Below are 22,949 nucleotides of genomic sequence, written 5' to 3'. Positions count from 1 at the left end.
ATTAGGAATAATACAAAGGGACAAAAAAAAAAGGAGTAAATAACGTCTACATTAATTTAAAAACCTATAGAATTGAAAAGGCAAAATCCGATTCTATAATACATATTGTTGATGGTCTAAGTAAGCAAGCAAGCATTCAAAATTTTAGAAAAGAATATTTTAAATAAAGAACAAAGTATGCAAATCTAGAGAGCTGTATTTTTTTTTTTTTATTATTATTATTTTTTCTATGACGTGAGAATCTGCAGCCGCTACTCGAAAGTGTGAACTGGATAAATTACCTGCTGAACCTAATACCTCATACTTGTGCATGAATGAATTAATTAATTTATAACACATAATTATAATAACAATAATAATACAGAGAAAATCCATCAAGGCATCATGCATGCACACGCACACAGATATATATATATGTAGTGTATGTATAATTGAAGTGGAGGCGGCGGAGGGTGGCCGCCGGCGGTGGGTACGTACGGCGGCGGGCGGAGGAATTGAAATATATGATCTGTATTAATTGGGGTTTGCAGAGGCAGTGTTGTGTTGTGGTGCCTCGTGATCGGAGAAGTTGGTCACGTGGGTTCTTTTGACCAATACCCTTTTACGTACAGACATACATACATACATACGTATGTCTATCTATCTATGTATCTATCTATCTATTACTAGTTGTAATATTAATTATTAATTATTAATGTACTTGTCTCCTCTATATATACTGCCACCCTACTGGTTGTTATTATTATTATTATTATTATTGTGGTCTTGCACCAAATTACACTCCCTGCATACTCCAACCTGCTGTCCTCTTTCTCTGTCATTTCATATCATATCATATACTAATATTTGTTTATAAAGTCGATATACATACGACAGACAGACATCTCTTCTTCATCTCTGCTGCTGCCCTGATCAGAAATCAGCTCTCTATCCTAAGTAGTTGTTCTTTTCTTTATTACCACTCCCTCCCTATCATTATTAGTATATTACATACATTGTTGTCGAGATTTAATTATATAATTTATAATATTAGTAGTAGCTATGTATCATCATCAGCATCAGCATCAGAGCAATTCGTTTTCGATGGTGTTGGCCATGGCGAACGGCCACAGGGGATTTGATGACGACGATGAACAGGAAATGTACGGATATGGCTCTGCGCCCGCCGTCGATTGCACGCTGTCGTTAGGGACGCCGTCGACGCGCCTCTCCGGCGACGCCGATCAGAGTCATAATAATAATAATAGTAAGGAGATGAAGAAACGGTCTTCTTACATGTCAGGTTTCGGCTGGAATATATTGCCCAAGAATACGGCGTCGTCTCATCACACCGCCCCCAAGGGACGCTCCAATGGCGCCGCCGGAGACCCGCTTCTGGCGCGGCGGTGCGCCAATTGCGACACCACCTCCACTCCTCTCTGGAGGAACGGCCCGCGAGGCCCTAAGGTGAAATTTAATTGATTAATCAATTGCGGATTTAATTTGTTAATCAATTCGTTGAAATTTGACGATCGATCGGCGTTGGGTTCGCACAGTCCCTCTGCAACGCCTGCGGGATTCGTTTCAAGAAGGAAGAGCGGCGGGCGACGGCGGCGGCCGCCACCGGCGCCGACGCGCAATACATGATGAACACTCCGTGGCCGCCGCCGTCGGCAACAAATCACCACCACAAAACGACGTCGTGTTACCCCTCCCACTACCCCGGCGGCAACGAATTCCGGTTCTCCGAGAACGACGGGAGCGGCGCCGACGCCGACGCCGGCGGGATTCCGTTTCTTTCGTGGCGGTTCAACGTGACCGACCGGGCGAGCTTCGTGCATGACTTCACAAGATAACCAACCCAGCGGTCGACCTCGACCGTCGCCGTCACCGTCACCGTCACCGTCAGTCAGGCTTCAATTATTAATTAATTAATTAACATAGTATGATAATGATAGTAGTAGGAGTATAATTATTATTTATTAGTAAGGGGGCCAGAATCCCATCTGACGATGGCGATTGATGGACGGTTGATAGGTATGGGTCCAGAAAAATTCTTTTTCTTTTCAGATATATATATTTATGTGTTGTGTGTGTTTTTTGAATGTGTTTCATTTCGATGTTTACGTATACACATGACTTCATTCTACTATACTGTCTCTATATATATATATATATATATACATATGTTCTTTTTGCTCTTTGTCTTTTCTTTTTTCTTTATGCAGACTGTCTCTATATTCTTATATATGTGTGTGTATTTTTGGGAGGGTGAAGTTGGTCTGTATCAAGCTTTGTAGGAAGGAATACGACAGGATATTTGTGCAAAATGGCCGTTGGCCTCTATCAGCATCTGTTGTTGTCTCTTTGATGACATGCTTTGCCTGTACATTTTTCTATATAACTTCTACCGATTAAGAATAAATAAAATTGAACTTTGAAAATATACTACTCCCTCCCTCTTTTTATTTTGGAACATTCAATTGCAAACTAAATATTTTATTGAATATCTTATTTTTTTTTTTACAAATATTTTTATTTTACATTATATTATTATTTTTATACCAAAAGACTCATTACATTACTTTTAACTACCCATTATAATGAATTTGAATCAGTTGCTGAAAACTTAGTTTTCAGCACTGTGCTGAAAATAATTTCAACCCTCGGATCTTGAAGGATGATGAATTAGACGACGACGATGATGATGATGATGAGTAGGGTTGTGTTGGTGGTGGCAATGTGGAGGTGGTGGCAAACAGTTGAGTTTATTGGTGGTGATGGTAGTAGCGCATGAACAACTGGGTGGAGGAGAAGAAGGGGGTGGTGGTGGAGGAGGAGGAGGCGGCGGTGGCGGCAGTGGTGGTAGAGGAGGACAATTTCGTGGAGATGAAGAAAACGGCGACAATAGTGTTAGAGGACAGCTTGAATGGAAATGGTAGAGGAGACGGCCGCTCTGGTAGTGAAGAAAAAGAAGAGAAGCTGGTGGGTGTGGTGGGGGGAGGTGGAGGCGGCAGTGGCGGTGAAGGAGGAGGGAGTGGTGATAGGAGGGCTGATTTCGGAAGATCAGCATGTGCTGATTTCGAAGTGTTCAGCGCATGATCCGGATCCTTCATTATATACTGTTCTATTTTTATTTTAACCGATTAATACTATCTTCTTAAAAAAAAAGAAAAAAAATAATCTCAACCGTTATAATTTCTATATCATTAAAAATTAAATAAATTAAAATAATTAATATAATATCAATATTTTTTAAATATATCTTTATTAATTTTATTTTTATTTTTATTTTTTGTAAATCAGACCACTTAGAACAAACCAAAAAAAAAGTAGTCAGCTAACGAATTGATTTTCTATTAAAACAATTATTACTATTCAAAAAATACTCTAATTACTATTTTGGAGAGAATGTATAGACGGCAATCCGATTTTTGCCAGTGTCGATCTCGATCTGGTTGCGATTGTGCAGAACCTCCAGATGAAAAAACTTCCTGGCTTTCCTGAAGAAGACGGATTCCTTCTTCTTCCATCTCCGGCAATGCGCCATTATCACCGCCGCACCTTTCTCCACCACCAACAATTTTAGGGTTTCGAGAAGGGGATCGTAAACCCGCGGGTCGTACACCAAATCCGACCCCAAAACCACCTCATACGCCCGACCCGGCCCCATGATTTCCTCCACGTGCCGCCGCTCGCCCCACCGCAGCGCCGCCACCTCCACCGCCCCGCCGCGGGCCGCCACGGCTGCGGCATTGGCATCCACGTTGAACTGAAGGTTCGGCAGCGCCGCGGGGAGGTCGGTGGCTGTCACTTTGGCGCCGAAGAGCGCCGCGGCGGCGATTGCCACGAGGCCGGTTCCGGATCCGAGCTCCAGGATTCGGGTCGGGGCGGGCGGGAAGGGGAGGAGCGGGTTCGGGTGGAGGCGGTGGCGGTCGAGGAGAGCTACCAGGGCGGTGGCCGCCGGCCAGACCTGGAAGGGGATGCCTTGAGAGGGGATCTGGCGGAGGACTATGGCGGCGCCGATAGAGGGCAGTTGGTGGGTCTGATGGATTTCTGACGGAGTTTCGCCGTCTTCGGCGGCCGCCGGCGGCGGCGGCAGCGGCGATTCGTCGTCTGATGAGATTGGTTGAGGCATTGGCAATGGCATTGTTGGTGGAATCTGTTTAGGGTTTTGACTTTTTGAATATTTTGGTTAAACGATTTTGCAAATCGTCAAAACCCATATAGCGATTTTTATCTAAATTTTGATAGATGAATTAGTATTAACATGTCCCAGTTATTATGTTTCTGGATATTAAAATGTCAATAATACTCCCTCACTCTAATTTGTACATTAATTAAAAAATATAATAGTAAAAATAATAATTATTTAATAAAAGTAATAATAATAAATTAAAATTAAAATTAAAATTAAAATATTTAAATAATTTAATTAAAATAAAAAATTATAAATTTTAAAATATAATTAAAATGTATAATTATATATTTTTTTTTAAAAAAAATGACAAATTGTGGGAGAACCAAAAATAGAATAAGGGAACAAATTAGGTTGGACATATAGGAAACCTCGAGCATTAGGGATAACAACTGGTTGATGCATTCTTTGATGCTCCCTAAATGCCTTAGGCCACATAACTTCTTTATGGTCATTTCTTCAATATTCTTCGGATAGAATGAGTATTTTATGTTTGCCTCGAACACACCAATTTTGTCTATTCAAATTGTTTCTCGATATCATCTGCCAAGTATAAGATCTTACTATTGATCCCATTGTTTCCGACTCTAAAGCCAATTGCATTGTTGATGGATTAAAAAGCTATCGAGTTTTTCGTATGATATATTTTGAAGATCACGATGCTCGAATGCACGGCATCTCCCAACAAGACCACCTTGTATAATACACTATCCTCCTCCAAGTGTATGCCAACTTTTTCCGTAGCTCTTTCCACAACTTTGTTATCTTCTCAAAGAATATGTAGCATTCAACTCATTTGGGGACGTCAAGATGAATAATTCTTCTACTCAATGGACTTTATGACCAAAATCTCGAGTTTGATCGCCCGAATTAGTGAAGTAACCAGTGAATCATAATACTTTTTTCTTGTGTGTTTTTTGTACTTTCATCTGTATATTGTTGTCACCGTTATTTCCTTCAAACATGATACTATTATTATTTTCTACAACCCACACATATTTTCAAGAATGTTACTCGGATATCACATATCACAGGCTAACTTTAATTTGTCGACTTATGTCGTATGCTCCATAGAAACTCACTTTATTGAAAAAAAAATATATTAACATAACTAATAAATATTACTTTTGTAACTAATTTTGGCGGACGTTAAGAATATAATAAAAATATATATATTAATATATGTGTGAATGAGAGATTAATGTGTAAGGCCAAACTAGAAATTAAAAAAAAAAAATGTATATATATATAATCAAAACGCTGGGTATACAATATTTTAGAAATTAGTCTTTTGAGTCTAATAAATTAATATATAATTAATTTACTAAACACTTAAAATAATTAATTTTCGGCGTTCCAAAACAATAGCTTTATTTTAATATAGTTTATCCCAAAATAATAATCTCATTTTTATTTTTAGTAACCAACCATCTATTTTTTACAAAATTATCTTTATTTTTTTCAATAATTACATAAAGTACGGAATTTTGGTATTTTCAAAATACTTTTACACTAATTATCAATATAATACTACATTCGTCCACTGTCAATCTATCTCTTCACTTTTTGCATGTTAATATTTGAATATTAATTATTATATCAAAACGTAGTACAAATCAAGAAAAAACGACAAAAATACTTCTATTGGTGTCTTATAATATTAATGTAATGATATTTGTACGAAAAATTATACAAATATAATGATATTTTTAATACTAAAAATAATAACGTTAAATACAAATAAATATATTAGCTGTCGACGAAAGTAGTACTATTATTCCTTAATTTTCTAATCTATCTCAAATGTCACTTTAATAAGCTTGGAATAAACTAATTCACCGGTGTCCAAAATTATTTCTAGATGCAGGACTATATATAAGGATTTAGACAAGACTTTTCTACTGTCATGAGCAAAAAAATAAATTGTATTATAAAAATATTATTAAATTTATTTTAAAATAATAGTAATAATAGATATATCAATAAATTTTAAAGTAAAATTTATTTTAATCACATATATATAGTAAATGATATAAACAATTTGTATCAGTAAAAAATAGATGATATTTTTTATTGTTATAAAAACAATAGTCCAATAATAATAATAATATAGGCCATCGGCCAAAGATAATTGTAAAAAGGAAAGAAAATTTTAATTTTGATCAATGAGATAAATTTAAAACTTAATATACATATTAATAATATGAATAAATATATAATTACTCATATGGTTACTTTCAAGAGCCTGCCAGAATCATTTAGGATACAAATTAATTTTGGATTTAATAAATAAATTTAATTTCAAATAGAAAATAACATAATGATACTATAATTTTTATTATTATTTTTTTAGATATTTTATATAAGTAATTGTAGACACTAAAAATATATGACTAAAATCAATTAAATATTATGTATTTTGGAAGAAAATAAAATTCCAATAAAATAAATATATGGTATTTAATTATGCACATATGTTAATTTTTGTACAATAAATATCAATCATTAATGTAAAAATATGGAAGATATCGTACAACAAATATTACGTGCATAAATAGAGCCATAATAAATTTGGCAGCAAAATAAATTAATATTGTCAATAAAGGAAGTATATAAATTAATATCTTCCAAAAAAGGCAATGATATAAAGATTTTGACGAGAAAGGAAAGTGCACAATCAAATCCGTAAAAAATGGAAAACAGCATCTGATGGAAAATGAAAGATTATAAAATCTTTTCATACACGTGGCACCATCCGAAAAGGAAGCCAAGGCCACTCATCCCCTATAAATAGAAACCATGGCCAATTCATTTGACACACCGAAGTTTCATCGATGATAAAAACAAAGGGGTAAGTCTCTAAACTCTCTCTGTATTGTTCTTCATGTTCTTCGTATCCTTCGAAGGGTTCTTCGTCGAAAGTCACTGATGTGGACAAATGCTTCAATATTGGTTGACGAATCGATGAAGTTAACGTTCTTCGTCGTATGTTTAAGCTGGAGGAAGGATCAAAGCTCTCAAAGCCGTTGAGGAATTCGTCAAAGCCAAGGGAAGGTCTTCAAAGTTCCTCTCAAAGCTTCAAGATGTTCATTGCGTTCTCACCAAAGCATCAACTCGGCCCTCTTCGATCAAAAAGTCAAAGGGACATGCCACCAAAAGCGTTATAGAGCGTCAAATCCACCTTCTCAAAAGATCAAAGCTGCAGATCGTTTAAAGAGGACATCAAATCTAAGGCTTGGGATCAAATCACCCGCACGGAGACCAAAGCCCTCCAAAAGCGGAAAAGATAAATCAAAGATCAAAGCTGTGTATCGTCCAAAGAAGACATCAAATCCAAAGCTGATGATCAAATCGCCCACGCGGAGACCGAAGCTCTCCAAAAAGCGGCAAAGACAAATCAAAGATCAAAGCTGCGGATCGTCCAAAGAAGACATCAAATCCAAAGCTGAGGATCAAATCGCCCACGCAGAGACCGAAACTCTCCAAAAAGCGGCAAAGACAAATCAAAGATCAAAGCTGCGGATCGTCCAAAAAGACATCAAATCCAAATCTGAGGATCAAATCGCCCACGCGGAGACCGAAGCTCTCCAAAAGGCGGAAAAGGCAAACCAAAGATCAAAATTGCGGATCGTCTAAAGAAGACATCAAATCCAAAGCCGACGATCGAATCGCCCACACGGATACCAAAGTCCTCCAAAAGCGGCAAAGCCAAAACAAAGGTCAAAGTCGTGGATCGTCTAAAGAAGACAACAAATCCAAAGACGATGATCAAATCGCCAATACGGAGACCAAAGTTCTCCAAAAGCGGCAAAGCCAAAACAAAGATCAAAGTCGCGGATCGTCTAAAAAAGACAACAAATCCAAAGACGATGATCAAATCGCCAATACGGAGACCAAAGTTCTCCAAAAGCGGCAAAGCCAAAACAAAGATCAAAGTCGCGGATCGTCTAAAAAAGACAACAAATCCAAAGACGAGATCGGATCGCCAACATGGAGACCAAAGTCCTCCAAAAGCGGCAAAGCCTCGGATCGTCTAAAAAAAGAGACATCAAATTCAAAGCTGACGATCAAATCGCCCGCACGGAGACCAAAATCTCCAAAAGTCGGCAAAATCAAACCGAAGACCAAATCTCTTCGGATCAAAGAAGTCATAGAAAATCAAGTTGGAAAATAAATTCACGGAGAATCAAAGGACCCATTTATAGAATAGGACCCGCTTTAAATTCAAATCAAATATAATTTATACAAATTTTGTGTTTATTAAAAATAACACAATTTTTTGTCCACAGTAATAATAATATATTTAAAAATATATATATAAGTATCGATCAAATGAACATAATTTCAAAGGAGAGAAGAGTAACAAATTTTGATACGTTTCTAAATGAAGCTCACGTCCACGTTATTCTAGAGTCTTGTTTGAAAGTTATGTCTGTGCAATGTTGAATTTGAAAACTCAACTACTTACTTTTATTAAAAAAATGGAATAAAATAAAATAAAATAAAATACCAAAATATTGAAAAAAAAAATAAAAATAAAAATTGCAGTGGCGGAGAGAAATATCTCATTTTCCCCATAAATAATACAGTAATTACATGAAAAAAAAATATCCAAGAATTATTTAAACTACCACTTAATAGTAGAATAGTTTGTGAAAAAAAAAAGAAGAAAAAATTCAAATAAAACATAATTCAAATGCTATATGATACTTCCGTCCATTTACAAGGTTTACATTTACTTTTGGCGCAGTGTTTAAGAAATAATAGTATTTTAATTATAGTGAATAGTTAAAAATAGTGTAATGATATTTTTGCCTTTACTTTTTTGTGTAAAAGCACAAAAAAGTAATGATGTGATGTAAAACAATGATATTTGTAGAAAAAAATAGGGTATTAAATGAAATGTTAACCTTGTAATTGAACGTCCCATAAATATATAAACATTGTAAATTGACAGAGGAAGTATTATTTTTCTATGTCCCAAAATAAGAATATTTTTGTATTACTACTTAGACAGAAATAGTAATAAAATTTTAAAGTTAGTGTTAAAGATACACATAATTTTTTCCTAAGATTTATGTAATAATAATATTTACTGAGGTAGTAATAAAATTTTAAGAGTTAATGTTAAAGATACGCATAACTTTTTCTTAAGATTTATGTAATAATAATATTCTCTCCGTTCCAGGATTGACATTTACTTTTTTTTTTAAGTAGATTTTTTAATATTTATTTATATTATAATATATTATAATAAAAAGATAAAAATATTTTTATAAATATTATATAATATAAAAATAATATTTAAAAAATATTTATTATATTAAATAGATACAATTCAAAAATTCAAAGATAGAAAATATGTGCGCAAAAGTTGACTGGTTTAGTCTCCCTTTGAGCTGTCTCTGTCTCTCCATCTCTCTCTTGTAAGTTTGTTTGCTTACTTAAAGCTCCACTTCACCGCACACATCCGCCGTGCCTCTCGTCGCCGAGCTCTATTCTCTTCGCCGGAAAAATGGCAGCAGCTTTACCGAGGATCAAGTTAGGGTCGCAGGGCCTGGAGGTTTCTGCCCAAGGGCTGGGCTGTATGGGAATGTCCGCCTTCTACGGGCCTCCGAAGCCCGAAGCCAAGATGATTGAGCTCATCAACCATGCTATCCGCTCCGGAATCACGCACCTCGATACCTCCGATGCCTATGGTCCTTACACTAACGAAGTACTCGTCGGCAAGGTCTGTTTAATATCTCGCTTCTGGTTTCGCCCTTCGCAAATTGATCGATTATACTGTCTGAAATTGAATGTACATGATTAATTGTTTAGGGCAAAGTATCGTGATTCAATTAGTTTTCATAGATTGAACAGTGAATGCTTTTCCATCAACAAATTAGGGCTACTAATTTCACTCTTTAAAATTTGAGGTTGTAACGCAGAAACTGAATTATAAGTTAGTGGTCGTGTAGCTTGATTTAATGGTCGAATTTGAAGTTAGAATCACATCTGATTTCTTCAGGCACTGAAAGGAGGGATGCGGGAAAAAGTAGAGTTAGCGACCAAATTCGGATTCAAACTTGATGGCTCAAACATAACAATTGTTGGTGATCCAAAACATGTCAGGGCTGCTTGCGAGGACAGTTTGAAGCGGCTTGATGTCGACTGTATCGATCTTTATTACCAGCATCGTGTTGACACGACTGTGCCCATTGAAGTCACAGTTAGTAGCTATCTTCCTGATTGATCTTAAAATAGTTTTTATCAATTACAAGTGATGCCTCTAACTTGCCATGAAAGATCTTTGCACCAATTAATTGACCTTATTGTTGTTGTTGTTCTGTTAAAGGTTGGAGAGCTAAAGAAACTGGTTGAGGAAGGTAAGATTAAGTACATAGGTTTGTCCGAGGCCTCTGCTTCGACAATTCGAAGAGCACATGCTGTTCATCCGATAACAGCAGTCCAGTTAGAGTGGTCTTTGTGGGCAAGAGAAGTAGAAGAAGAAATTGTTCCGGTCTGCAGGTCTGGCTAAATTATACCTTCTAAATCATTGTATCATGAGCTAGGACTTAGGTATCGTTGAATATTACACAAAGTTTGTTTCTGATTTTCAGAGAACTTGGGATCGGTATTGTAGCCTACAGCCCTCTTGGGAGGGGGTTCTTTTCAGGAGGTTCACAACTGATACAGAATTTATCAGTTGAAGACCGGAGGAAGGTATGTATCTCTGTCATGGATGCAAAATCTAATGTTTGATGCCCATTTGTTCATTTCTTTGAATAGGTAGTAGCATTAAAAAATGATAGTTTTTCAAAATACTATACAATGTTTGGTTGGTGTTTGGGTTTGATTTTTAGTTTAAATAGTATTTTGACATAATATTTTGAAAGACGGTAAGAGTTGCATAGTGAAAAACTGAAATTAGGTGCAAAAAGAATGGACCTTCTTCTTTGAGGCATTGCAATGGCGTAAAGGATATAGGAAAATTATTTAGATGTTTTGGTTGGTTTGAGTGATAAAAAATTGAACATAAAATAAAATTTTGATGGCAATATTTAAATAAAAAATAGGTATTGGACATGTTAATATATGCCTTGAATTTAGTTTGCCCACTGCGCCGTGCCGTATTGGGCTTTGGAGTTGGTATTGAGCGAGCCCGTCTGATGTATTCTCTTAGTTTATTTGAATAGACTTAGAGATATGAAATCTGTAATCTCTAACACAGTCGTCCTCAATAAATCTGTTCTCCATTTCTGTATGTGAATATAGTCAATATGTTGGGGAACCACGTATATTTGTATCTTCTTTACGTTTTATGTTTGTTAGTCTATCAGGATCTTTTATTTTTTGAAAAGAGAATTGTTGATGAATGTATTTGAAAACATAAGGGTTTGTTTGGCATTTATGTAAATAGTATTTGGATGTGATGTTTTGTATATTTTTATTAGAATCCGATAGGCTGAGTAGTGATTTTGATTTGAAATACAATCCAAACCAAGTGTAGATAATCTAACAAGTTTCGGGCCTCATCGAAAGTGCATATATGCTTTACTATTCAGGAGTTCCCGAGGTTCAAACCCGAGAATTTGGAGCACAACGAGAACTTGTTCAACCGGGTGAAAGATCTTGCGGCTAGAAAGGGATGCACTCCGTCGCAACTCGCGCTCGCATGGGTCCATCACCAAGGGAAGGATGTTTGTCCTATTCCGGGCACCACCAAAATCGCCAATCTCAACGACAACATAGGCGCCCTGTCTGTGAAGCTCTCCCCGGAAGACATGTCCGAGCTTGAGTCCATTGCTTCAGCCGGAGCTGTCAAAGGCGAACTGAATCCAGCCGGGCATCTCACATGGAGAAACTCCGAAACACCACCCCTCTCGGCATGGAAGCCCACATAAATTAAAGAAGAAGATCGTTCGTTTTGTTATATTGTGTGCTTGTAATAATAATGCCGTAACTTGTGAGTTGCGACGCCCGGATTTTATTGTGTCGAGGATCTCTATCTATGTGTTTCTTCGACTGGAACCACATTTTTAGCGTGTGATGAATAAATGTGTGAACATTTTGGGAGACTAGCCTACGGTTCGAACAACCTTTTGTTGGGTCGATGAAGAGTCCCGGAATCTTTTCAAGTTTGAAAATAAATTTTCACATAGTATTATAATAATAATAAAAAATAAATATTTGATTGGATGATTTTGAAAAAATATATATATATATATATATAAATTGTGTACTACATCTATTTAAAACCTTGACTGACACTAGTGATTGAATATAGTTTGATGTTAGTTGGATTCATTATTTTTTGATGAAAATTATTATAAGTTGCATTTGTATTATAAGGTATTTTTTTACTATTTTGATCAAATTTAAAAGTAATTTTTAATAGTAAAAGTAATTCATATTTAATATCAAAATACTTTTCAAGTTTTATAAAAATATTTATTTATTTATTTTATACTTGTAAAATAAAAAATATCTAATATATTTATAGTAATTAATAAAATATTATTATTTTTAAAAAAAATTTGAATACTATGATCGAGACATTAGGAATGTTAACATATGCCTATGTTTATATTTGGTGTGTATTTGACTGTGGATTGAATTTTAAATACACTGTTCATTCCATTTTTTTCTCCTAAAAAATATCAAATTAAATACCCATTTTTTTTATATTATACTAAAATTCATTTTACATTCAAAATATTATATCAACACCTATTTATATCACGTTATACGATTATTCAAATTCAAAATTTTTACCGTTTAAATTCCAACTCAAAATCCAAACCTCCAAACAAACACACCCTTAGTACTCTATAATAAGCAATTACTCTATAATAAGCAATAGAACAATAACAAACGTTTAATATTCTGTCTTTCAAATATGTGCTCGATTGTTTTTTTTTTTTGGTACAATTTAATGTGAGTGTATTTTTGTTATTTATTTATTAATTTTTTTGTAGTAAAGAAAAAAAAAATATCTGAATTTTGCTAAAGAGAAAAATAAAAACATTTCAAAAGTAAACAAATTAGAATTAAATTACTTTGTATTAAATAAAATTATAAACACTATACGCAATTTCCATTGTAATATAAGGCTGAGACTATAATTTCTATACAACAAATTAAAGGCGTGTTTGGTTGGCTTTGCATTATTAAATACTAGTATTAAATAATAAATAAATACATGTCCCAATAAATCATCACTCATTTTCATGCACAAAATTTACCAAAAAAATATTTTACGATATATATTATCATATAAAATGACGCAATATATTATTCTTCAAAATATCTACAATCTACACTCCTCTTTATTAATAAAAACTTTAATTATTTATATATATATATATATAAACTTCTCTTTACAAGCAACATTTATTGTTATTTAAAATATTTAACTAAAAATATATTATACTTAAATTTTTTTATATTACAAGAAATACTAATTTTTAATAATTTTTTTTACTATTCTTAAGTTAATAGTATAAAACTGCAAAATACTTCCAAAAAATATTTAAACACGTTCTTACTTTGTTGCTTTACTTTTTATAGTTTAATATTGATATATATCGAGACAAAAAAAACTTAATGCTTATTTTTATTTTTTATTTTTAACTTCAAATCAAAGACTAAGACTGTTCATTTCATTAAATTTTTTTTAATAAAAATACAATATTTTACTTTTACAAAACAATATATCAAAATATTACTAATATAAAAGAATCAAACCAAAAAATCAAAATCAAACCAAAATCCAACCTATAGAAACATCTAGGGTGTGTTTGTTTGTGGTTTTGTGTTTTTTTGGTTTGGATTTTTTAATAGTAAAAAATTGAATTTGAATAGTTGTTTCCTATGATATAAATAAATATTGATGTGATGTTTTAAATGTAAAATAAATTTATAATATAATATAAATCAGGAAAAGTAATTGTTTGATTTGATATTTTTGAAGAGAAAAAAATATATGTATAATAAAAATGTGTGATAAAATCTACAAAAGAATACTCTAGAACTTAAAAAATAAAATATTCAATTTTATACCATAAAAAGAAATAATACACAAATCATCACACCCTAAAAAAATCTACAGGAAATTAAACAAACACTGGAATCCCGTGAAATTGCAAAAACGCCCCTACTCCGTTATGGCTGCCAATCTCGCCGTAAACTTCCCTCTTCTCCGGACCACTGCGGCGGCGCCGCCGCCGCGCCTCCTACCCCTCTCCCCCTCCCACGCAACCTTCCTCGATTTTTTCAGTCCATGGTCGACGGAGAATTCCACCGCCTTCCGGCGGCAGCCGCAATATATTTCCCGGCGACTCTTCACCAGGGCGGCGCTGGCCTTCACCGCCAATGCGGCTATCTCTTCCGGCCGGAGCCGCCGGTTGAGGCGGCTCAACGGCAGCGCGAAGTAAATGTGTCCGGGGAGGAGATCGTCGTCGGCGCCGACGGCCGGAACGACGTCGTCGAATTCAAGCTCGTCGGAATTGCAGATGAAGCAGGTAGGGTTTCTCTGCAACACGTGGACGGCCTTGATTGGATAGGGAAACTCCTCCAATCTGCCATTGTCGAAGATCAGCTTCGCCGGCGCCGTTACAGCCGGTGCCGATTCGCAGGAGTTGCAGAGACCCATTCAATTAATTACCTCAATTCCTCCTCAATACACACAGATATATAAATACACACATTTATACATATATATATATATATTGTGTGTATATATTATTAGAAAAATGGCGATTTGATCCAACTGAACATGAAATAAGAAATTCGAATGGATTCAATTACAGGAAGGGTAGGCAGCGTGCCAAACTGTGGGAGCTTCACGATGACGATTAGGTTCAATTCTCTGTATTCTTACAACCTCTGTATGTATTTTATGCGTATTTATGTATATATACGTATATACATGTGTATTTAATCACCGTTTTGGGGATAATATGTACGAGCTCCTTGGACTTGAAGTCCCGGGAGCCGTGTGGTTATTGGGTAGCGGAGCCGGGACCCGTGGTTCCGGGACCGTTGAGTAATTTACTTACTCACCGCTTTGTTCTGGATAATTGTAGTGCTTATCTTATTTTTGCAGAGGAATCGATCTTTACGTGAAAATGGGAAGAAGAAATAAATATTGATAAATCGTGTAAAAAAAATAAATTGAATTTTTTTCTAAGTAGCTTTACTCAATTTGAAAAAAAAATAAAAAAATCATCCAAGTTGATGACAAAGTTAGCAAATTAAAAGTAAATAATGTAATCCAGCCATTTACTTTAAATCGCACTTGATTTTTTATAAACTATATATATTTTTATTTTAAAATATTTTTAAGTAATTATCGTATATTTTTTTTATATATATATTTTTATTTTACCATCAAATCATTATTCTTATATATACTTATTTTTTTGATTTGTGATATTTTAATATTAATTATTATATCAACGTAATACAATTTAAGTGATGACAAAATTTTTTTCTTATAATATATTTTTTTAAACTCGGTACTATATAAACATTTTTCAGTACAATGTTTTTACTATTCAGTTTATTAACCTTTTTCTCAAATAAACCATTGTATCAGTTTGTTTGATTAGTATTTTGATTTAAAAATTTTTAAATGAACTATTAAAAATAAGTACCAATAATATAAAAAATAATATTTTCATAAAATGTATATATATATATATATTAAAAATTCGTATCACAAATTAAATTTTGATCAAACAAACCAAGTATTTCCTTCAAGCAAAATTTTACCAAAATAAATCAGGGGACAACAAAACTTCAAGAACTACTAATAGCTGCATCTAATTTTCGCAACATACCTTCAACCCAAAACAGCCTTCTTCTTCTTCTTCAAGCAGATTTCCAGACATGATCCGACCGATCATATTCGCCAGAAATCCCGGGAAGCAACTCAATGCACGTCGCTACCATCGATCCGATCAAAGTCCCTCGACTTTAACAAGTTCCCCCGGCGAATAAAAACACTTGGCATTCGGATTTCAAATGATCCTTCATCCGATGCAGCGTCGCGTAGACAAGATCCGAAGCCTCGTGTCTCTCATCCGAAACCATGAATTCGAAAACACGGCCTCCAACCTCAATCGAGCTGACCGCGTCGCTCTTTCTCACGCCGAGACTCCTCATGAGTTTTCTCACTTTCTTCGCCTCATCCCATCGCTGATCCTCGAAAAATACGTTCGCCAACAGCACATACAACCCCCCTGTGTTCGCGCACGGTTCCAACTCCAGCACCTGCTTCAAAACCATCTTCGCAATTGGAACATTCCGGAAAGTTCGACAGGCGCCAAGAACAGATCCCCAGATTACCACATCCGGCCGCATTTCCATTTCTCCGACCAGCCTAAGCGCCTCCTTTAACAGCCCTCGTCGCCCGAGAATATCAACCATACACGCATAATGTTCGATATCGTAACGTATTCCATAAACACTCCTCATTTTGCTAAAGAAATACCTCCCAATTTCGATATTCCCGCAATGACAGCAGGCGGAAAGCAAGCCACCGAATGTAGCCGCATCAGGCTGTGTTCCGCTAGCCTCCATCTCCTGAAAAAGCTCGACTGCTTTATCTCCGTGACCGTGTAATGCAAGAGCGTTAATCACCGTATTCCACGAAACAACGTTTTTCTCCGGCATGTTAAGAAAGATCTCCAATGCCTTCTCGGTTAAACCACATTTCGCATACATGTCCATAAGCGAATTACAAAGCTCAATAGTAGGTTCCATCCCGATTCCACACAAATAGTCGTGCAATTTCTTTCCCGTAACCAAGTCCCCCGTATGACTACACGCAGAAAGAACACTAACCACCGTAGTTTCATCAGGAACAAAACACAAATCACACATTTTACGAAACAATTCTATGCATTTTCTATAGTGACCATTTAGAAGATAGCAAGAGATCATTGAATTCCAAGAAACCACATTTTTCACAGGCATTCGATTAAAAGTACTCTCGGCTAATTCAACAAATCCATGTTTAGCATATGCACTCACAAAAGAAGTCCACGACACCACAGTTTTATCCGGGATTCGATCAAACACCATTTTTGCCATCTGCAAATCCCCGCACTTGGCGTACATATCAAGAAGAGCATTATGAACATAAACGTCGACATAAACTGCATTCGCTTCAATAAACCAATGAACAAACTTCCCTAACACCACACCACGGATTATCGAACAAACCGAGAGCAAACTAACAAAGGTATGACCATCAGGCATCACTCCATCCTCCCTCATGCCACAAAACAATGAAAAAGCTTCTCTCCACCCCCCGAATTTCGCATAGCCACCGATCATCGAGTTCCACGAAACTAATGTCCTAAACTCCATACCATCAAAGACTTTCCGGGCGCACTCTATCCTCCCACAACCAATGTAGAAATTCACAAGCCCGTTTTGCACGAATACATGAGACTCTGAAAACCCTGTTTTCACGGCATTCGAATGAACCACAACCCCTTGCCTGTACGCCATTAGATTCCCACAAGCTTTGAGAATAAAAGGAAAGGTGAACTCATTCGGGGAAGCACCTGAGCAGACCATTTTCTGGTAAAGCCTAATAACTTCATCGTAGCTTTTCACACCCGAAGACGCCCTTATCATAGTATTGTACATGTGCCGATTCGGATTGGGAATTTTGTCGAACAGGTAATGCGCGTGCACCACGTCCCCAAAGGGAGACAAAGCGCAGACGGAAATTACTTTGCTTAGGGTTATGGCATCCTCGCCGTACCCACGGAGGATGATTTGGGCGTGGACTAACTTGAGCTCCGCCACGGAAGTGCATTTTCCGACGAGGAATTGAAGCCGTTGGATTGGTAAGGAAGAAGCGTTGCTGTAGCGTCGGAACGGAGTGGCCAGTCTGTTGGGGGGTTTAACGGTCATTTCTGAATGAGGTTAATAATTTTGAAGGAAAAATAATATGTCGAAGGGCGTTTTGGTAATTACACAATATTAATAGGTTGAACAAAAATTTGGCCCATGCAGGTCTCGAACCTGCGACCTTCGCGTTATTAGCACGACGCTCTAACCAGCTGAGCTAATAGGCCATTGTTGAAATTGTACTTTATTTAAAGTTTATTTATAATTTTAATTACTTCAATTTTCAGATGATATCTATAGCTTTAGAAATAATACCCAACAAATATTTTATTTAAAAATAATAAAAAAAAATAAAAGAAAATACATGTGTCCATATTAAATATTTGAATTTTAAAATTATTTGTAATTTTTGCCGGCTCTATGTACGTAGATAAACATGAACAATATATTTAGCAAATATATATGCTAATCTAAATAGATCCATCATATAGACATATACATGTATTGTATACAGATTGAAGTATTTATACTTATTCCATTCATTTTTACTCGCATAAAAAAATGTAGTATAACAAAGTTTGTGTAATAATAATTTAATATATATATATATATTATTAAAAATTATAAGTATTTTATTTTATTTTTTTGGATTGAAAAAACCTAAACCAAACACGAGTTTCTATAAAATCTTTGGGAATGTTTCTTTTTTTTCTTTTCAATTTCAATTTTGTAGCATGGGACTTTTATAATTCATAATAAAAATATTTATTTTTTCTTATAAAATATTACAATAAAACCTTATATAAATAAAACATTATATAGATTTCTACAAAACGAGCAATATGTATTATATAGAGCATTAGAAATACTTTTCTAAAATCTCGATTTAAAAACAAACACATATCACATGGCTCTTATTTTATAAGTATATTGTTATTTGTACTAAAGATTGATATTGACATGCAAACAAAAAAAATAAAATAAAATTACATTACATATTTTTGAAATATATTTTTATATCAACAATCTATATAAATTAATAAAATAATATTTAAAGTATTTAGTCAATCCTATTCCTAACATGGTTAAATAAACAATAGTAAATAATTATGGCATCAATATTTATTTAAATAATTCATTTGGCTTTTTTAACTTTTTCATATACATATGCTATGGACTATAATTCATAATTTATTTCTAATGATTAAATTTTAATACATTATTGCTTATATTAAATATTTTATTATATAGTATATAAATTTTCTTTAAAAATGTTAAATATTTACTATAAAATTTTTACTAAAAATAATATATTTAAAAATATGTAACAAACTTTGGTAAATCCATCCCTCAGTATATGGTTTGCCATTGGGCATTGCCAAGGAAAATCTCAAGAATGAACAGGAATAAAGGATATATTTGCTTTATCATCCAAAAGTATTTTTAAATGAAATATAACTTTTAAAGCTGGTAACTGTGAAAATAAGCCCTTATTCTCTTATTCATTATATCTAGGCTTTCAATTAACACACCATAACTACTGCAAAATCGATGGACTTTACTGAAATTGAACCTTGTGCAGGAAGACAGGACTTGTTTGTTCAGAATGCCATCCAAGTATCGATCGAAGAAGTCGAATAGCTCACCTGTTTTCAAATAAACATGACAAGATTGAGTTCCCAACATATGCCCATTAACGGCATCGAAGAAAAGTAAGAGGAAACAAGTAACCAAATTGTGCAGAATGATAAGCATGTTCAGCTGCAAACAGCACAGATTAAATTACCATAGCAGAAATATGCAACGATGAGCAAAGAACTCGATGAGCAAATTATACAAGTATTGTTTTGGTGAATGCATTATGTATGTTTAAGCAACATTTATTTGTGAACAACAACTATGAGGACTATCTGTCTTGCAGCATCGGATCAATCAAGACCGGTAAATTATCCAAATGGTATAAGTATCTACTCTTCTTAATAGCTGCGTGACTCAGAGACAGCATTTCAAGCTAGAGAAATTTATTCGGACAAATTGTATTCTAAACAGTGGAATTTTAGTGTCCTTTGCAGCTTAGAATCAAGAAATATGGCCAGTAGTTGCTGAATATTAAACTTCGGACAAATTGTATTCTAAACAGTCAACTTTTAGTGTCCTCTGCAGCTTAGAATCAAGAAATATGGCCATTAGTTGCTGAATATTAAACTTCGGACAAATTGTATTCTAAAAGTCTACTTTTAGTGTCCTTTGCAGCTTAGAATCAAGAAATATGGCCAGTAACTGCTGAATATTAAACGAACTACGCAGAATCAAAAAGTTTGATCTGCTACTTAAAGAGAATGAGATAATATAAGGGTTAGCTCGAAATATGTAGAGGGCAACAAGAAAGTGTAAACTTCAAAAAAAACAAATAAAACAAAACTGAAGCACGTCGTTAGGAAAAAGATACCTTAGTGTATTCGACGAATTCGAAAAACCAGAGAACACATTGGAGTACGTCTTGGTCAGATATGCAAAGTTGGAAACAGGGGACAAAGATGGCATCCTTTCACCTTTCCTCAAAAGATCTGCCAAGTCAAGCCTCCGCAACACCAACACAGCCCGAGACTCCCGCCATAAGAACACCATCAATCCATTTTGAATAACAAATAACGAGCCAGGTTTAGAACCAGGGTACCTGAACCCGTAACCATTTGCAATACCTTCTCCCAAGTAAGACTGCTTAACATCAATATGATTCGAGTCCTCATCCGTATCCCACGGGAATGTGTCCGTTGATGGTTGATCTATATTAACAATGAACATAGCCGAGCCATTAGGGTGCAGGACATAAGATGTACCTTCCAATATCTTTGTGCCAATTAGTAAACGCTGCCCTTCGGACTCCTCGTATGAAATTAAGATAAAGAAAAGGGCTTTTCCTGGCTTGTCCTCAGATGGCTTCCCCGGGGGCCAACCAAAAGTTCCCCCCCATAGACCGGCATATTCATGGCCTGGCTTTGGCGCGCACACCGGCAGCTTATACAGGGCAAATCGGCTGTCGTGCATATTCGGCCACGCTCGGTATGAAGATAGTTTCATAGTCACAGCACGTAAGCATAAACCGATGGTATCTCCTGATTGAAGAAATTCATGAAGCTGCACGTGTTTCGCCTCAGAAGCTGAAGAAAGCTTCTTATGCAACTCACGGCTACTACTATTTGTTGTTGCGCTCGATTTCCCGAGTATCTGTTTTATGCCATTTCGCAAAAACCCCGAGAGGGTCCTGCCTTTAGTGCATGGAGCCTGACCTTCATCTCCACCACGTGAAGAACGATATCCGCTAACACAATCGAGACGCTTACAGATCTCGCTTGTTCCCAATTCAGTAGGATTTAGAGGTGATTCCAAATCAGACATATGACCATGATTCCCTGCTCCACGGCGTTTGTACATTTGCAAAAGCAACGACCTCCTTTCATGCAACAAGGCCACATCCCGTTGCCAGTCGGCATCATCCTTTCTCAGATGAGGAAACAACAGCCCATTCGCTTCACTGGGAACAATCAATCTGACTTGGCTAGTGACAACGTCTAAAAGCCTTCTCCGATCACCAAATGCCAAACGGCTAAAAGGTATCGCAGGCCCCTTCTGTCCAACAATCCTCTGCGACTTAGAAGCCCTGGTATTTGACCTAGATAACCTACACGACACCTCTTCATCTGCTTCATTAGCAAAACTTTTGCTATATGCTAGTTTCCCTCCATTTCTTTTATGCCTAGACTCTACCTCAAGCAAAAGCACGTTCCAATTCCCATCGGCGGATTTAAGAAAACCAGGATAAACATAATCAATCCCCCGCTCCCTCCCATGTAAGAAAAATGCCGAAGAGCCCTCATGATTGCAGATAATTTCAAACACAGGAGTCCACAAGATCGGACCGTCTTCGAGCCCTAGAGGACCAACCTCCTGAGGGATTATCCGACAAGCAACAACTGATAAAAATCCAGGCATGATGTACACCACATTGCCGAGCTCCGGATTCTGGTGAACCCAAATGCCCATCAATGGACGAACACTCAACAAGAATCGGCAAAGAGATTTGAATGAAGAAACCCCCTTCCTCCACTCAATCAGAGTAGGGCACTGAACCATTCCCAGCTTATCACATTGAAACAACCACACCTTGTCCGAAGCCACACACAGATTCAGATCCCTACAGGTGAGACCCAGGCTACAAACATCCCTCGGCGAGAGGGAAGCCGTGATTACAGAAAACACATCGTCCGGCAGAGACAAGAGCAAGCTTGATCCACAGAGATCAGGCGACATTTTTACAGATTTAATTTTGTCTACTCCACACCAAGTTCTCAGCCAATTTCAGATTCTCACGCAATCGAATCAATTTTTCACGCCGAAATTGAAAACTAGGATCCTCCCATCCAACAACGCAGCTTTCAATTGAAAAACATATATATTAACTATAAACGAAAAAACTAAAACCCTAACCTGGAAGCAAATTTGAACATCTCAGATTCGACGATCCATGGCACAAACAACCAACAACAATTGACACTAATTCAAGCTCTCAGAAGCCGAAGATTTACCAAATTAATGCGGAAGTCAACTGGTCGGGCTTGACATATATTCGTCAAGCTGATGAAGAAGAAAATTTCCAACAAGGAGTCCGATCCGATGATTGAATCTAGAACTTGTGCACCGCACAACACTACAGTGAAGACATGAGAGAGGAATACTGGAGAGGGGTCCGCCGTCAGCATCAGTCATCCATCACTTGGAAATCTGCCAAAAAATTTCCAGCCTACCATCGTTGAATTCGGCCTCGAACTTCTTGCAAGGTCCAACGGGCGTCCATGATTGCCTCACATGTTCCAAGTTCCAACCTCCCCACTTTATTTTATTTTTATTCTTTAATTAATTT

The 22,949-nt window shown here is 35.9% G+C and overlaps 6 protein-coding genes and 1 non-coding gene across 7 annotated transcripts; 2 read left to right on the top strand and 5 right to left on the bottom strand.

Moving 5' to 3' along the window:
* The first annotated feature begins 774 nt into the window (after positions 1-774).
* On the top strand, positions 775-2,220 carry LOC127240324 (GATA transcription factor 18-like). The gene is made up of 2 exons (XM_051258933.1): positions 775-1,446; positions 1,536-2,220. Exons 1-2 carry the CDS (start codon positions 1,042-1,044, stop codon positions 1,833-1,835), a joined length of 705 nt encoding a protein of 234 aa, XP_051114890.1. The 5' UTR covers positions 775-1,041; the 3' UTR covers positions 1,836-2,220.
* Positions 2,221-3,324: 1,104 nt separating this feature from the next.
* On the bottom strand, positions 3,325-4,224 carry LOC127240323 (uncharacterized). Its single transcript, XM_051258932.1, has one exon. The coding sequence runs from the start codon at positions 4,127-4,129 to the stop codon at positions 3,377-3,379; it is 753 nt and encodes a 250-aa protein (XP_051114889.1). The 5' UTR covers positions 4,130-4,224; the 3' UTR covers positions 3,325-3,376.
* Positions 4,225-9,612: 5,388 nt separating this feature from the next.
* LOC127240322 (probable aldo-keto reductase 2) lies at positions 9,613-12,240 on the top strand. The gene is made up of 5 exons (XM_051258931.1): positions 9,613-9,908; positions 10,188-10,388; positions 10,515-10,687; positions 10,780-10,882; positions 11,725-12,240. Exons 1-5 carry the CDS (start codon positions 9,693-9,695, stop codon positions 12,061-12,063), a joined length of 1,032 nt encoding a protein of 343 aa, XP_051114888.1. The 5' UTR covers positions 9,613-9,692; the 3' UTR covers positions 12,064-12,240.
* Positions 12,241-14,230: 1,990 nt separating this feature from the next.
* LOC127240325 (uncharacterized) lies at positions 14,231-15,025 on the bottom strand. Its single transcript, XM_051258935.1, has one exon. The coding sequence runs from the start codon at positions 14,811-14,813 to the stop codon at positions 14,316-14,318; it is 498 nt and encodes a 165-aa protein (XP_051114892.1). The 5' UTR covers positions 14,814-15,025; the 3' UTR covers positions 14,231-14,315.
* Positions 15,026-15,878: 853 nt separating this feature from the next.
* Positions 15,879-18,091, bottom strand: LOC127240488 (pentatricopeptide repeat-containing protein At2g22410, mitochondrial-like). The gene has a single exon (XM_051259201.1). The coding sequence runs from the start codon at positions 18,089-18,091 to the stop codon at positions 16,139-16,141; it is 1,953 nt and encodes a 650-aa protein (XP_051115158.1). The 3' UTR covers positions 15,879-16,138.
* A 90-nt stretch (positions 18,092-18,181) lies between these two features.
* On the bottom strand, positions 18,182-18,255 carry TRNAI-AAU (transfer RNA isoleucine (anticodon AAU)). The gene has a single exon. It is a non-coding gene; the product is annotated as a tRNA-Ile (tRNA).
* Positions 18,256-19,425: 1,170 nt separating this feature from the next.
* On the bottom strand, positions 19,426-22,889 carry LOC127240314 (F-box protein At5g39450). Its single transcript, XM_051258916.1, has 2 exons — positions 20,478-22,889; positions 19,426-19,674 (listed from the first exon to the last, which is right to left on the bottom strand). The coding sequence occupies exons 1-2, from the start codon at positions 22,337-22,339 to the stop codon at positions 19,671-19,673; spliced, it is 1,866 nt and encodes a 621-aa protein (XP_051114873.1). The 5' UTR covers positions 22,340-22,889; the 3' UTR covers positions 19,426-19,670.
* Between the last annotated feature and the right edge of the window lie 60 nt (positions 22,890-22,949).

This window comes from Andrographis paniculata, unplaced genomic scaffold, assembly GCF_009805555.1.
Source record: "Andrographis paniculata isolate CXL003 unplaced genomic scaffold, ASM980555v1 Contig79END, whole genome shotgun sequence".
Taxonomy (NCBI): domain Eukaryota; kingdom Viridiplantae; phylum Streptophyta; class Magnoliopsida; order Lamiales; family Acanthaceae; genus Andrographis; species Andrographis paniculata.
The sequence above is the reverse complement of the archived record's forward strand: the minus strand, read 5'-3'. Positions and strand labels throughout refer to the sequence as shown.